Raw genomic sequence first — 16989 nt, 5'->3', positions numbered from 1 at the left:
TTTCATCCCATTCATCACCCATGTTCTTAAGAGAGCCAAAACTTTGTCTCTCTCGTTTGATCTCTCTCATGTGTTGAGAAACCACAAACCCTAAACTCAAGATCTTCCATTGGAGAATAGGGATTAAGGAGCAATTGAAATAGTACTCTCTATCAAGAGGAAACTTCAATTTCTAATTAATTTCTTAGTGGATACCGTAGAAGGCTTCTACTTTGAAGTCTCTGTTATACTAATTGCACCACTAATTGCTCTAAAAACTGAAAATAATCGCAATTAAAAGTAAATATATGAGTTTAGAGAAATTTGACACGTGCGATGTTAACGGAGTTCGGCAAAACAAAGGCTTACGTCTCCGGTGTTTCGCAACCTCTTCTGGGTGTGCCTTGCTATTACCCAATACGAAAGGATTACAACTTGTGAACCGTTGAGCCCTTACAATCCAAGCGGGAAGTCAACCGGCCAACTCAAAGAGATGAGAACAACGTCTCAAAGTTTAAGCTACTCAAGAGAAACACTTAATAGATCACTCTAACCTAATCTAACTCAAGATTAATGAAGTGGGTTTGAGGTTATTTGAGGGATTTTGAAGTTTTAAGCTCTCACAACAATGGAGTAACTAAAGCTCTCATAAAATCGCGTTTAAGAAGATTAGGGTCAGCTGAGATACTTTGGGAAGAAAACCCAAAGCCCTATTTATAGAAACAGCTCAAAAATAAGCTAATTGAGCTAAAACGTTACCAACGTTTTAGTTCAAAATGTGATTTAGAGTTTTAATTTTCTGACAGCTCAGCTAATTGATCAAAACATTACCAACGATTGTATAACTTTTCTATAACGTTTTGCACTGTAAAATCTTGATAAAAAAACAGGAATTTCTGAAGCTCAAATTTAATTAAAACGTTACAACGTTTGTAACTTGAATTTTGAATTTGATACAGCTGTACTTAACGTTCTGACATTCCTAAAATGTTACAACGTTTCAAGTTGATTCTATACAGTTGTGCTTCAGTAGTTCTGAGAATCCTAAAATGTTACAATGTTTATAAAAATGTTATAACGTTTTAAGTTGTTTCTGAGTTTGATCAATCTGTTACTTTAGCGTTTCTAACAGGCCTAAAATGTTACAACGTTTTACAAACGTTACCAACGTTTGATCCCTGTTTAAACAGCCTCAAACTTAATTTACCGAGCTTCTGATTTTACAATTTATATTCTTGATAAATATTTTCCTGATTTCTTCAGTCCAAGTATTCCATAATGCAATTTCATTTGACTTCAACCTACATATCTTTCAAAAATAAAAGAAATCGTAAAATTCAATAATTGTATGTTTTTGCAAATTAGTCAAATAGACGAAAAAGATTATTTCTCGAACAACAATCTCTCCCTTTTGACGATTTGCAAAAATATACAATGCGAGTAAGTGCATAAATCAATTTTTTTTTAAATTTGGTTTTACCCAATCGTTATTTTGAATGTCTAGCAATTGGTACCAATTTCTCTTCCTTTTAGAAATCGACGAAATGGTGAAAAATTAGCACTAATTTAAGTGCTCCCCCTCAAAATATGCACTCCCCCCTCAATTTAGCAATATAATACCGATAAATCACAAATAGAATATAATTGAGGGTATACTCTAACATTTTTCATGACAATTGACAATTCCATTTCAATTCGCAATTTTTTAAGAACAAGGATTGTCAATCGATAATTCAATTCATGCATATCACCATGCATATCACAATGCATATCACAATTCATACAAAACAATTCAATTCATGCATTTCAACATATCATGCAACATGTCAAGGTTCCAAGATATTCAATTCTACGCATTCAACAATTTTGCAATTTAACCCTTGACAAGTTATCAATTCATACAACTCATTTAAATCCCTACATCTCATGTATATCAACATCAATTACCAAATATCCAATATATATCAATTCAAACAATTTAAACCCATCGCATTTTGCATTTAAACCCCAAATGAATTCATAATGCATAAAATTTATAATTTTTGCAATTTAAACCCTAATTAATTCTCAATTCACCAATTCAACCAACACAAGCAATTAAAACAATTCAACCTACAAATTAAGCTAATTAAATTTCAAATTAAGCATGCAACTTAGATAATTGTTCGTGCATAGTAACCAAATTAGTAAATTTTAATACTAAAGTTTGACAATTTTAAAATGAAAGTTATTCGTCATCCATGTTGTTGTTTTGCTCATTTCCTTCTTCAATCTCCTCATCCTCTTCGTCACCTTCATTTACCTCTTCATCATTGAGCTCTGCTTCATTGAGCTCCTCGTCTTCTTCTTCAAATACGCCTGTTGAGGTTGAGGTTGAGGTTGAGGTTGGGATGTCAAGGTACTGGAAGTGCTATATTGGTTGATGAATCAAGAAGTGAGACTTGATTGAGACTCACGGAGTAAGCCAATTTCTTTGACGATGCGGTTGACTCTTGCTCGAGTTTGCTTCATTCCCCTTTTGATCTCTTGACTCTCCAACCGTTGAACATACATTTCTCGGCATAGCCAAGCCATTTGTGCTTCGAGTCCTTGTGGTAGTTCAAATTGACCCAGTGGAGGAATTGCAAAAGGTTGGGGTACATTAGCCGGTGGGGCTTGTTCTTGGTTCACTTGTTATGGTACTTCTTGGGGATCCCAATATTGATTTGGTGCGATATTTTCTGCGTTTATCCAAGCATTTATATCCCTTTGATTGGGTGTGAAGCGCCTTAGTCTTGAACCGAAATAAGCTTGGACCCACCCTATCCTTGTCAAATTGTCAACCAAATGTATTGGCATGGCAAATTCTTGGTCCTCTAGTATTACCATATCATTTGCTCGAATGATTTTATGGATGAGGTGAGCATAGGGCTGTAAATGAGCTGAGTTTGAGCGAGTTACCCCCAACTCGAACTCGGCTCGTTTAATAAACGAGCGAGCCAACTCGAGTTGAGATGATAATAACGAGTTGTAGAGCCAACTTGAACTCAGCTCGTTATCAACTCGAGTTGGCTCACAACTCGTTTAACCAGTGATAGTATTACAACACAAGTTCAAACTCAGCTTGTTATCAACTTGAGTTGGCTCACAACTCGTTTAACTAGTGATAGTATTACAATACAAGTTCAAACATATTTTACACGAATCTCAAAGCACAAATAACAGTCTAGAGATTCGAGTTTGATTATTTTGGGATTTATTGTGGTCTCCGGTAAAATCGACATCGGCATATCCTTTCAAGTCTAAATCTGATTGTTTGTCATACCATAATCCCAAATTTAAACTATCCTTGACATATTTAAGAATTCTTTTAACGGCTTTCAAGTGCAATTCTTTGGGATTTGCTTGATACCTAGCACATAGACATACCGCAAACATTATATCGGGTCTACTAGCAGTTAAATAGAGTAGGATACCTATCATAGCTCGGTATTGAGTGATGTCGGCCGATGTGTCATTCAGATCCGAGTCAAGATTTGCATTGGTTGCCATAGGCGTCTTGCTCGTATTGCTCCCGGTCATTCCAAATTTCTTAATCAACTCCTTTGCATACTTGGTTTGGCTCACAAAAGTGTCATCCACGAGTTGCTTGATTTGGAGTCCCAAGAAGAAATTCAATTCACCCATCATGCTCATCTCAAATTCGCTACTCATAAGAGAAGAAAATTCCTCGGCAAGTGCCGCATTAGGTGAACCAAAAATTATGTCATATACATAAATTTGCACCACTAAGAGTGATCCATCTCTTTTCTTGGTGAAAAGGATTGTATCATTTTCACCTCTTATGAATTCATTATCAATTAGAAAGGAACTTAGTCTACCGTACCATGCCCTAGGGGCTTGTTTGAGTCCATAGAGTGCTTTGGTAAGTCTATAAACATGGTTAGGAAATGTTGGGTCAACAAAACCTTGAGGTTGGTTAACATATACCTCCTCATCTATGAATCCATTCAAGAATGCACTTTTAACATCCATTTAAAATAATTTGAAATTTTTGTTTGAGGCATATGCTAAAAGCATTCTAATGGATTCTAGATGAGCCACGGGTGCAAAGGTTTCTTCAAAATCAATACCCTCTTGTTGTTTGTACCCTTGAGCTACCAACCTAGCTTTGTTCCGAATGACATTTCCATCTTCATCATTTTTATTTCTAAAGACCCATTTGGTTCTAATAATCATTATATCATTTGATTTAGGTACAAGTTCTCAAATTTTGTTCCTTTCAAATTGAGCAAGTTCTTTTTGCATGGCACAAATCTAATTAGGATCTACATTTGCATCCTTAAAGTTTTTATGTTCAATATTGGATACAAATGCACAATGACCAATCATTTGATTTAATTCAGATATAGTCCTAACCCTTTCCTTTGGATCCCCAATAACACTTGAAAAATGATGAGAAGATACTTCCCTTAGGTCTTCGAAAATTTGGTACTCGATTCGTGGAGGTTGAATCTCTTTGGTTTGCATAGTTCATCTCAATATTTGTTTCATCAATAACTATTGGATCCGTCTCAACACTTGTTGGATCCGTGTTGAGTTGAGCTTGCTCGGGTTGATCTTCAATCATGTCGGTATTTGTCTCAACTTCATCCACGTCAAACATTGGCATTTGAGTATCTATAATTTCAATACCTTTCTCGACCTTTTGATTAGCACCTTCATCAAATTTAACATTCACGGATTCAATAACAACCCGTTGAGATGCAATATAAATTATATAGGTTTTACTTAACATTGAATACCCTACAAACACTCTCTCAATTGATTTAGAATCGAATTTCGTTACTTTGGGGGATTCATCAAGAACAAAGCATTTAGACCCAAATACCATAAAAGGAGTATTCATTGAACATGGTTCGGGCAAGCTCAACTAAGGTTCGGTTCTTCTTCTCAACTACCCCATTTTGTTGAGGTGTACGAGGAGCCGAATACTCATGTTTATATCCCTTTTTAGAGCAAAGTTGATCAAATTTTGCATTTTCAAATTTCCTCCCATGGTCACTTCTAATTCTAAAGATTTTTTATCCCTTTTCATTTTCAACACATTTGCAAAATTCAATAAAGCTACTAATTGCTTCATCCTTGTGTTGTAGGAACAAAACCCAAGTGACTATAGTCATCTACAATCACATATGCATATTTCTTTTTGGCCAAACTAGGTACACTTATTGGTCTAAACAAATCCATGTGTAATAATTGTAGGGGTGATCTGTTGAAACCATGTCTTTGGATTTAAAACTACTTTTGGTTTGTTTACCTTGAACACATGCATCGCATAGTCCATCAAGTTCTAGTTTATGTGTTGGTAAACCACGTACAAGGTCTAGTTTAACCAATTTCCTAATTGTATCAACCGAGACATGACCTAATCTACAATGCCATAACCAAGATCCACTTGATATGGCACGTCTCACCGGAATCAAAATGAGTAAAGTACAAGTAATAAACATTTTTCTTTCTTTTACCCGAGTATATTAAAGCATCATCCAAAGACCTAACTATGTGAAAAGCATTAATATCAAATTTAGCATAATATCCCGAGTCACATAACTTACTAACACTAAGTTATAGTCTAACCCATCAACAAGGTATACATTGTATATGATCAAGTGTTGGTTACCAACTGAGCCTATTCCAATAATAAAACTTTTTCTTTGATTATTATCAAAGGTAACTGTACCTCCATCATATGGCTCTAAGAATTTAAAAATTAATTTATCACCGGTCATATGATGCGAGCATCCACTATCAATGATCCAAGCACTTTCCTTTTTATTTATAATCAAACACACCTACAAAGTATATATTAGTTATTGTTGAGTTAGTAACTAACATATACCTTGTTTTAATCTCACCCTTAATTTTTGACAATTATAATAATTTAGGGGAGATTAAGTGTGAACCTAAGCTAGTTTAGCTTTAGGAACCCAAACAACATTTTGGTTGTTGTTTGCATTCCTAAATCTATATTCCAAAGAGGTGTTGCCAATTTTGCAACAATAATTACACAATGTAATTGATTGTTTTTTAGTAGTAGAACCTTGCTTGAAAGTGGTTTGGTATTTTCTTTTTACCTCATGAATTTTGTTATTCCTATTACAAAACCTAGGTGTGACACTAGATGAAATACTCTTAGGTTTGTTATGATGTTGGGGAACATCTCTTACCGAACTCCTTCTTTGAGTTTGGTTTTGTAAAGCATTCTTATTCTTAAGTTCATAAAACCATTAATCCGGTCCTTTAAAATAAGTTTTGTTTGACTCTTTCGGATTAAATGTGCTTCTACCATTGTTTTGAAAATTATTTTTGTTTTTTATAATTTTTATTATTATACTTGTACCTAAATGCATAATTTGGTGACTTTTGATCTTGTTTAGCATTTGAGTCATGAGAATGCTTCACATCGGGCGTCTCCTTTCTCAATGGAGTCTTGCCCTTTTTAGTGAAAAATTGGTAAGTAGGGGATCACAATTGAACTTAAATTTATAATTTTTAGTGTTTAAAGATTGAGTGTCCCCCTTTTCCTTTTGGGCTTTGTGAGTGGTTTGATGCAAATGAGAATTGACCATTCTTGTATCCAAGACCCGTTGTATCCATTTTGCGATACAATTGGCCATTGATCAAATCATTCACTGTATAGTTTAAGTTGACCTTTTTCATTTTTTATTATTTCTTCATATTTTGTATATTGGGTCATTAGTTCTAATTTGCTAAAAAAAAAAAGATTTAAAAGTGAAATCATTAGTTTGTCTGATGTATGTTCCAATGAGTTGGTTCGTGCTAGAATTTGATCCAATCGCTTCAGTTATTAAGCGAAAAAATAAAACTAAGTTTCTATTAAAGCTTACTAATGTGTTTTAATGTACACAGGACAACATTTTTTGGTTTTGGCAAACTTTTGTTGGTGATATTTTTGGCCTTCTCTCAGCTGTCACATATCGCTTATTTACTGGTAAGATGTTGCCTTGATACATTTTTGAATTAAATTTTCAATTGTAACCATCATTTTATCAAAAACTAATTCTTTTAGTCTAATTCATGTTTATTTTGTTGTACAATAGCATAATGTCACAATCTATGACCCAAGCAAATTCCGATGTTGGTGAGTCCAAGAGCAGATCGACCGCAGTAAGGCGACATCGAAAGACATCACCAGTGTGGCTCCATTTTCGTCAAGTAGGAGCAAAAGCTTTCTGCAATCACTGCTCTATTGAGTTCGCTGCCGGTCCTGGTTCTGGAACAACACACTTGCATCGGCATATAGGGGTTTGCCAAAAAATTGATGAAGTAGAAAGAGAGAGATGGCTTGCATTGAGCAAAGACACTGATTTTTTTGGTGCGCCCAATTATAAGTTTGATCCCATATTGTCCCGTAATTTGATGACTTTGTTTTTCATAGATGTAGAGATACTATTCAACGTAATTGAAAGTTAGTTTTTTGAACCGGTTATGAGATCTTTGAGACCCGAATATAAACCCGTAGGGCGACAGACATTGAGAAATGATTGCGTGTAAGTATTTAAGGTAGGAATTGAGATAACAATGAAGGAGTTTGAAGGATTGGATTCACGTGTCTCTTTTACAAGTGACATTTGGACTTCGAGCATGCATTTGGGTTATTTGTGTCTAACGGCACATTTCATTGATAAGGACTTCAAGTTTCAAAAGAAGATCATCTCTTTCAAGCAAATTCCTTATCCACATATGGGTGTAAATGTTGCGGGTTTAATAAAGAATACTTTAACGGAGTGGAAGTTGGATGGTGAGATCTTTACGATCACTTTAGATAATTGTGCGGTGAATGATGTTGCAGTTGGACTTTTAGAGAAGCACTTTTGGGAGAAAACCATTTTCAAAGGGAAATACATGCATATGAGATGTGCGGCACACATCTTAAATATAATGGTACAATGTGGTATGAAGATTATTTCACCGAGTTTGATTCTAATTAGAGATCTCATACGAAATATAGCTTTGAGTGGCTCCAAGCTTCAATTGTTTAATGACAAGTTAAAATATCTTAACTTGCCATCTGAGGGGTTTGATTCTAGATTGTCCAACTAGGTGGAATTCAACTTACGAGATGATTCGTGAAGCTTTGAAATACAAAGAGGCTTTGGATTGGTTTGGAGATGACGTTAAAATGGTTGTTCCTAGTTTGGAGAAATGGAAGGAAGTGGAAGAGATGGCGAGATTTTTGGAGATATTCCTAAATGCTACGAAGACTTTCTCAATCGTGAGACGACCATCTTCAAATAGTTTTATGAAAGAGGTGTGTAGTGTTCGGACCGCATTGTTGGAGGAAGAAATGGGTTCCAATACAATCATGCAAAACTTATCGAAGGAGATGAAAAAAAAATTTGACAAATATTGGGAAACCCCGAATTTGATCCTAACACTAGCATGTATTTTTGATCCTCGGAGAAAGATGGTTTGCGTAGATTTTTGCTTCCAATATGCATATGGAGAAAAGACCGCTTTGTACAATGAAAGAATGAGCGAGGTGCAAACTTCGCTTAAAAAATTCTATGACGAGTATGAGAAGACGACATGCAATACGGACCGGGCGACAAGTAGTTGGTCCCCACAAGTGGAAAGTGGAATACTCCAAAAAAGAAAGTTTGAGATGAGATTCTCCCAATTTCAAGTTCAAAACAATAATTTGCAACAAAAGAAATGTGAGTTGGATAGTTATCTTGAAGAGCCGTTGATGGTGTCTGAGGATGAAGAATTTGATGTTTTGGAATGGTGGAAAAGAAAGTCGGACTTGTTTCCAATTTTAGTAAAAATGGCAAGGGTTTTTTTGGCTGTTCCGGTCTCAACCGTTGCATCAGAGTCGGCCTTTAGTACAGCGGGTCGGTTGACAAATAATTTGTGGAGTTCGATGACTCCTGAGACCATTGAGGCTCTAGTTTGCTCAAAGGATTGGTTTGCGTCTATTGATGGTAACTTCAAGTTAGACTAATTTCGCCCATTCATGCAGTTTCTTAACGGTACTAAATATGTACTTTGACTCTTAGTTAAATTCGATTTGGTGTTCATCTCTATTATTTTTCTAACTAAATTATAAATATATTTTGTAGGTTAAGAGTCTCTTGCAAGATGTTGCATAAGAAAAGGGCACAAAAGTAAAAATTATGGTCCATCTATATTGCGTGAAATTAGTCATTAGTCACAATACATATTTGTTTCATTAATTAATATATTAAGATAGGTTCAAATAAAAGGATGTAATTTTATCTTTTGAGGGGGGGGGCTACTAGTAATAACTTCTATAGAATTAAAAAAATTATAGAATACAAATTTATAGGTTTCCCTTTCATACCAATTGGAACATTTCAGGTCCTTAAGGTAGATAACAGTAATAATGGGTGTAGCTTCTAATAGATTGCTTTATATTATTTCCATTATTCTTTTCAGATTTGTTAATTGTATCATTCTTGTCTATTAGCTAAAATTGTAAATCTTTAAGCTAGGTGCCTTGCTGTGATTTCTTTATTAGCTTTAATAGTTGAATTTAACATATATCCAAGTTCATTCCATCATTCAAAGAAGATGACTTGACATTCTCTTAGGTAACTGTGACATTAATTTATCGATAATAATGTTTAAAATTTGAATATAGGGTTTATATTATTCTTTTCATATTCCAATAGATTACTTAGATATTTGTTAGTTTTTTGGAGCTCATTTATGATTTGATTCTTTTCAGGTTCTACCATCAGCACGAGATTTGGGATCTAAATGTATGGTGTTTTTTGTTGAAGCGTGATTTCTATAAATTATGGGACTGTTTTGATAAAAACTAAATTCTCTAGTTCAAGGGCCTAAAATGTAAAATGGAGATTTTTAATCTGTGATGTTATGCACCTTTGATTTTGTGCTAAAATTTAAGATGTTTTTATGCAATTTAATTAATTATTATTTATTTTATACTGTGGTGTTTTATGATTTTTAATTAAAATGTTTTTATGCAATTTTTATGGCTGATGTTTCACATATTTAATCTTTGATGTTCAAATCGGATATGAACAAGGAGAGGAAGGTATACTTTGTGTAGACCCATTTTATAATGATGTATTGTTCCGTTAGTAGTTCAGATTTTATGTTAAGTAGGTCTATTTAGTTGTTCATTGGTCAATCTAGTTTGTTGAAACGGGCTTTATACTAAACGAGCTTTATATTGAACGGGCTTAGTTTTGAACAGTGCTGAACGGGCTGAACATGAGCATGAAAAAATTTATTTTGGGCTGATCATGAACATGATATGTTCCTTTAAATTCTGAATTGGGCCGCGTATGAACAGGGGGCCCGTTCATTAGCACCCCTAGGATTTAGTGTGTGTTTTATGTGTATTTAAGTCCAGAATTATAGCTAGCAATTCTCATTGTTAAGCTAGGTCAGAGAATACTTAGGGAGAGAGTTGTAGCCATTAAAAGCCGAGCAAGAAGGCGTCATCTAAGGAGGCAAAAGTTCTTTCATCTTCAAGAGGGTTGTAATTTATGTTCTCTTTATTTATTTCCTTTTCAATTGTCATGGCTTTGAGTAGCTAAATTTCTCATCTCTAGGTAGGGTTGTACTTGAATTCTAGATTATGTTTTAATATATGTTTATGTTTATGTTTATGTTTATGTTTATGTTTATGTTTATGTTTATGTTTATGTTTATGTTTTGTTTATGTTATGATTTGAGTTTTCTTTTACTCTTTGAATTGTGTTTTATTAAATCCTAGCATACATAGTTTTGTCTACTATATGCTAATGATCTCCACATACCAATGATTGCGTAGTCATTACGTCCTTGTGTGAGAAGGATAGCACTATAAGTACTAACACCTCGGCTAACGAGACTTAGCAGCGGTTCAAAGACTAGGGTTCGAATCCAGTAGACTCCCTTGGTAGGATCACGTAGATTGCAATTTATATTATATTAAGAGATACTTAGTTTAAGTAGGTTTTTTGAGATATTTCAACTACGAGTAAGTATAGGGAAAGAATATCAATTGCGTACATAAAATACTTTAGTCTTGGCAGCCTAAAGCCGATCGAAAGATCGAAAAACCTTTCAAATCACATAAATAAACACCTAGCATGCCTTGTAGGTAGTGACAGTGCCGCATGCGGGGTAGCTGTGGGGCAATCTATGCCGTATGCGATAGTGATAGTGATAGTGCCACATGCGACATAGAGATACGTCGAAACTTATATTTGCATAATTAGAAGGATAGTAAATCTAGACTCTCTACTTATTGTTTAATCTAACCAAGTTATAATTTCTTGATTGTATTTATGACCGCCACCTCAAAATTTTATTATCTAAGCACCTAGACTAGTGAAAATTATTTATAATTTAATACACTATCCATGTGGATTGACACTGCAATTATACTACGCGGTAGAATTATGCGCTTGTAATCCCGATCATAAGTTGAAATTAGAGTTTAAAAGGTATATTAATTTATAATAAAAATAGTAGTCACATTTTGGCTCATCAGTATGCAATCATTAAAAGTAGTTTGAGTCAAATTTTTAAATAGTTTCAATGCCAGGTTTAAAAGCTTGAGAATTTAAAGTGCTTATTGGCTTTAATTTAAAAAAAAAATATAACGACTTGAAAAAAAAAGTGGGTGAAAGAATTTTTTTTTTGCTTGAAGACAAAAGTAGTTAGGAGTTAAAACTATTCAAATTTAGAATTTAAATGCTTGTAGATAGAGGTTTAAGTGCTTACGAGTAGTATTGTAAAAAGTTATAAATAAATACTTAGATATGAATGCTGGAAATGTACCTTAGGTGCAATAAGTAAATCCGGTTCGTTCTTTTAACATGGCACGGATTTCAAAGCATACACGTTATAGTTTCTTCAGACACTAAATTGAGTTTGATTCGATTAGAATTAATTTGGGTTGCCCATTTGTATAAATTGCATCTTAAGTACTTGGATAGTATTCGGCACACCCTCCTAAAGATTCCTTAGAGCTCTTTAAGAGACTAAAAAGTCTTAAACTTGTCAAATACTTGCTTCTTTATAAAGTTAATTATAAATAAAGAATTAATATAAGTGAATTATCTATGATCTTATATGAGAATGTACTTAGAGATCAAATTTTAAATTATTTTAGATTTTCTTAGTACTATTTTATTATATATGTAAAAAATTACATAATATGAAGATTCTGGACTATAAAAAAATGGTGATTTTCTACATATTTAAAATATAGTAAAAAGAAATCTAAAAACAAACAAATCTAAAATTTGATCAAGTATATCTTCAATTTTCAATTGACAATCATATTAAGATAATCAAATCTACTATTTGAATTTTAAAAATAAAAATATGAGTTTATTTGTGTAATATACGGATTATCTAGTGTCACTTGATATAATAATAAAAATCTTAATATTAGATGCGAAGAAAAATGTAGTCATGATATTTAGAAAATAAGTTCATGATAAATATTAGGCACGTCTTCAATCATTTCTCTTCGATGTAGATTTGGTCAATGGTCAAACATAGGTGCGCTCTATCTCTACACTTGTACTTAGGAGTGGCAATGAATTAGTTCGGTCCGAGCTAGATTCTAGCTCAATTTGTTAATTTTGAATCGAGCTACAGCCGAGTGAGCTGGACTTAGGGCATCCGAGATAAAACTTTAGCTTAAAATCATGACAAGGCAGCTCGAGCTAATGAGCTGGCTCGCTGAGAAAAATTATACAAACTTTTTAGATCGAACTGAACCGAGCTGAACTGAGCTAGACAATATAAAATGCACACAAATTAATACAAATTCACAAATTGATACCTAGCTGAGCTAGCTCGTGAGCTGGCGAGCAAATTAGGCCCCAGCTTGAACTTATTAATTCTGGACCGAGCTAGTAGTGAGCTAGCTCGTTAACAGCTTGGTCCAAAATAAACGAGCTATTACCGAGTGAATCAGATACAAGTCATGATCAAGCCACGAGGTAGGAACTTTTTTGCCACCCCTACTTGCACCTTTGTGTTTATTTATTTTGGAAATGGGGCGATCAAGTCACGATCAAGTCATGAAATTTTTAGAATAGAAAATTAGCTCATAGAGGAATAGAGGAGGGACCAAAATGCAAAAAATAGGGACTTAACTGCAAAAGTTCAAATCCAATTCCATTATTCTCAAGAGAAAAGATTTTTGTCCACTGAGTCTTGTCCACCATTTGTCCACAACATCTTATCTATTACCTTTTAACGACTCCGGTTCCCACCAAACTGTTTTTTCGTAACTATCTTATATAAATTTCCTGTTCTTGCTCTCCTCCATTATTTTCATTTTTCTAATTTGATTTCTCGATCGGGTGAAAATGAAAAAGAGAGCAGAAGGCGATTTCTTTCCTGTACAAAACAATATCCCAAAAATTCTCCAAAATTTCGTAGGTTTACAAAATTTTCTTCTCTGTTCTTTTCATTTATTGAATTCGATTTCTCTGTTCTCCTCTCCAATATCCCAACCTTTTCTCTGTCAGATCTACTCTCGATCTCTCCATTACTCAACTTCTCCTCCTTGCTCAAGTATCTCGTGCTACTCCAATCAACCTCGCCCTCGACGTCGCCGGAGGCAGCGGATCACTGGCCGCAGCGCTCCACCATGCTTCGAACAGTACTGTCCTGACGACCAGCAACGCCAAACGGGCGGCAGCGACGGAGTATGAGCGTACGACTACTCATCGGCGCTTTCTTCTCTAAGAGAGGCGATGGAGTACGAGAGTACGAGCGTACGACGATCTAAGAGAGGCAATCTGGAGGAGCGATCTGGTGGAGAGAGATGAGAGTGAGGCGATCTGGAGAAGAGAGATAAGAGCGAGGCGATCTGGAGCATAATAAGGTTATTTTACAGTATTCACTTTGTAGTTCTACAATATGCATCTTGTGATTTTACAATATTTTGCTTCTGTCATTCATTTTTTGTTCGTAATGACGATTTTTTTTTAGATTACTGACTCGATCTAGTTGTTTAAACATGATCGCAACGGAAGAGTGTGTTTCGATCGGATAGAAGACGGCGATATTCAAATCTAGTAAGTTTTTTTGTTGAATTTGTTTTTTTCATTGTATGCAGTAACAGATTTATCATTTTGACTGAATTTGTATCTGAATATTATCGTATGTTGTAATTTTGTATGATTTTGTATTCTCTGTTCTTTACAGTACATATATATATGATTTACAATATATATGTCTCATTTTACAGGATATCGAACTCTTATGAAAGTTTCTGGATGTTTGAAAATGTGAAGTACGTTTTTTGTAGGATTTGTTATTTAAGTTACAGCATTGAATGATGAATTTTACAGTACTGGTGCATATTGAAATGTTTTCATATTGTACTGTTAATTTTGCGAAATTATGCATTTTGCAATATGTTATGAAAGTTTCTGGATGTTTGAAAATTGGATGACTTTTTTTATAAGATTTGTTATTTAAGTTACAGCATTGAATGATGAATTTTACAGGATTAGTGCAAGTGAAATGACACTTTTTATTTATGTTTGAAAATTGTTATTAGATTGTTTTACATAAGTTACAGCTTTGAATTAGGAATTTTACAGTATTGGCGCAAGTCAGTTTTACATGATATATGTTGTTATTTTTTAAATGTTATGTATATCATTTTATGTTATAAATGGGTTTGGTTTACGGTATAGGTAACAAATTTTACAGTATATAAGTAATGTTTTCATATGCACTTTGTATTATTTGTTATGATATGTGTATGTTAGATTTCATATTAAGTAATTTACAGTATATAAGATATACAAATACAGTGCTATGAATACATTTTGATGTACATCATTATATTTTTTTTGTGTCTAACATTCTTTAGTATTGATTTTTACAGTTTTGCCCCAATGACTTTTGATTTGAATGAAGATTAGGCAAGTGAAAATTCTAGCGTGAATAGTGTTGCAGAAATTAGGATTGTAGAAATAGATTTAAATGCCGAACCCGATATTGTGGGAGATGTAGGAATTGAAGAATCAGCAGAGTCAAACATTGTGGTGAACAGATTTTGTGTTTGGTGAACAGATTTGTTTGTGGTGAACAGATTTTGTGTGTGGTGAACAGATTTTTGTTGAACAGATGATGGATGTATGTATAGATTTAGAAATTTTACAGTATACATGGTATTAGTTTATGGTTTATATTTTGAAATTTTACAGTATACATGATTCTTTGCAGGTTATAGTTTAAGTTGAAATGTAGCATTTTTTACATTTTATCTTACAATATAAATGATATTATTTTATGGTTTAGATTTAGAAATTTTACAGTATACAACATTCAATTGAAAATTTACAGTATTATTTGAAAATTTTACAGTATACAAGATTCAATTTTACAGTATACAAGATTCAATTGAAAATTTTACTGTATACAAGATTCAATTTTACAGTATACAAGATTCAATCAAAAATTTTACTGTATACAAGATTCAATTTTACAGTATACACGATTCAACCCACTCCAGACGCTAATAACTAACTCTAACTGCCAATAACTTCCTATAACTGCAAGTTCCGAAAGTATAGTTTGAAAGTACATTTCTTTTCTCGTTGCAATCTTTTTCTAACTATCATGGAACCACTTCAAATAGTTGCCGGATGTTTTGTGATTAACTGATATATTTTATGTAATATATTGTATAATTATACAGCATGTAGAAGTAATTTTATAGTATTCGCGCAAGTCAAAGCTGTGGACAAATGGTGGACAATTAGATGCTTCCTATTCTCAATTCCTCAATTCCACTCACTTCTTCTCTTGTTCGACGGAAATAATTTTTTTTTTCCCACTCTATTCTTCTATTCCACTCTTGCCGAATGGGCCCATAGCAACTAGCAATGCAAAATGAGGTGGGTACTTTATTTTGGGATTCCTTTTGTTCCCACCGAACAAAATTAAGAACATCAACGCATTAAGAAAAGAGGAAAGCGTAAAAATGAGAATGCTCTCAAGTTCAGCTCCATGTATTGGATGTGCTGTGAATCGTTGGATAATTGGATTTAAAAAAGATAAAGAAATAGAAAGAATACATGTGTTGTTACACTCATAAAAAGATCCGACTCATTGTTTCCGATTCAAAATTTTGGATTGGTATCACCGTCTCCGATCCAAACAAAAGAATTTTTTCTCCAGCTAAAGAGGATCTTCTATGACAGTCTGACCTGGGACAGATTAATAGAAGTAATAGAAAGAATAAAATGCTTTCTTCACTGGCCCCACTGATCAATTTTTTCCGTTGACTATCTTGAATTCTTGATTGATTAATTAATTGGAGCAAGGGCAAAGACTTTGTATCAAATATTCCGCAACTTATTATTTTATTATGTAATTGGAACAATAATTATTTTGATTGGATCAATTACTATTTTGTTTTGTACACCAACAAAATGATTATTTTGTCCTGCACAATGAATCTGGCCAACAAGGAAATAAAAATAAAAAATCAAATTTGTTTGGATTGGAGGCATTGATCCCGATCTAAAATTTGGATCGAAAACAATAAATCCGATCTTTCTACAAGTGTAAGAACATACATACTCTTTTTATTTCTCTATCTATTTTTTTTATTAATTTCTATGAATAAAAAATTCTCAATATTGAATCCACATCCCATGTCCAGATAACCAATTCAAGCAATAAGAAGCAATTCTTTTTAGTATGGATCTGTAAGCAATGCTAAATGTTTATAATTGCTTGCCTCTTGAATCTACAAAATATTGCTAGATGTACTATTTAATCCTTGTAAGTTGGAATGGCAAGGCCCACAGAAAGCCTTACTCAAGAGCCCGGTTAGTGTTAGCCTGTAAAGATATTAAAGGGTGGCTTTTCTAAAGTGTAAGAACCTAGATTAAAGGCGAGATTCACTCTTTCTATAATGGATGGATTAATGCTCAAGCCTTGAGCCATTGACATTATTTGTGAACAATGCTGTTAGAT

The 16989-nt window shown here is 33.7% G+C and overlaps 2 protein-coding genes across 3 annotated transcripts in view; both read left to right on the top strand.

Annotated features, from left to right (window-relative positions):
- The window catches only part of LOC144562170 (uncharacterized), an 88066-nt gene that overhangs the window by 33989 nt on the left and 37088 nt on the right, over positions 1–16989 (top strand). The gene's annotated exons all lie outside the window — the stretch shown is intronic.
- Positions 6409–8085, top strand: LOC144561918 (zinc finger BED domain-containing protein RICESLEEPER 2-like). Its single transcript, XM_078311024.1, has 4 exons — positions 6409–6474; positions 6892–6980; positions 7083–7450; positions 7550–8085. The coding sequence occupies exons 1-4, from the start codon at positions 6409–6411 to the stop codon at positions 8083–8085; spliced, it is 1059 nt and encodes a 352-aa protein (XP_078167150.1).

Source organism: Carex rostrata, chromosome 11 (genome assembly GCF_964058835.1).
Source record: "Carex rostrata chromosome 11, lpCarRost1.2, whole genome shotgun sequence".
NCBI classification, from domain to species: Eukaryota; Viridiplantae; Streptophyta; class Magnoliopsida; order Poales; family Cyperaceae; genus Carex; species Carex rostrata.
This window is presented reverse-complemented; position numbering and strand designations above follow the sequence as displayed.

Excerpts from the sequence above, each read along its gene's own strand:
- LOC144561918 (XM_078311024.1), top strand. The coding sequence starts at position 6,409 with ATGAGAATGCTTCACATCGGGCGTCTCCTTTCTCAATGGAGTCTTGCC. Across the intron at positions 6,475-6,891 it reads CCCTTTTTAGTGAAAAATTG|GACAACATTTTTTGGTTTTG; the intron begins GTAAGTAGGGGA and ends TAATGTACACAG. Across the intron at positions 7,451-7,549 it reads ACTATTCAACGTAATTGAAA|GAATTGAGATAACAATGAAG; the intron begins GTTAGTTTTTTG and ends TATTTAAGGTAG.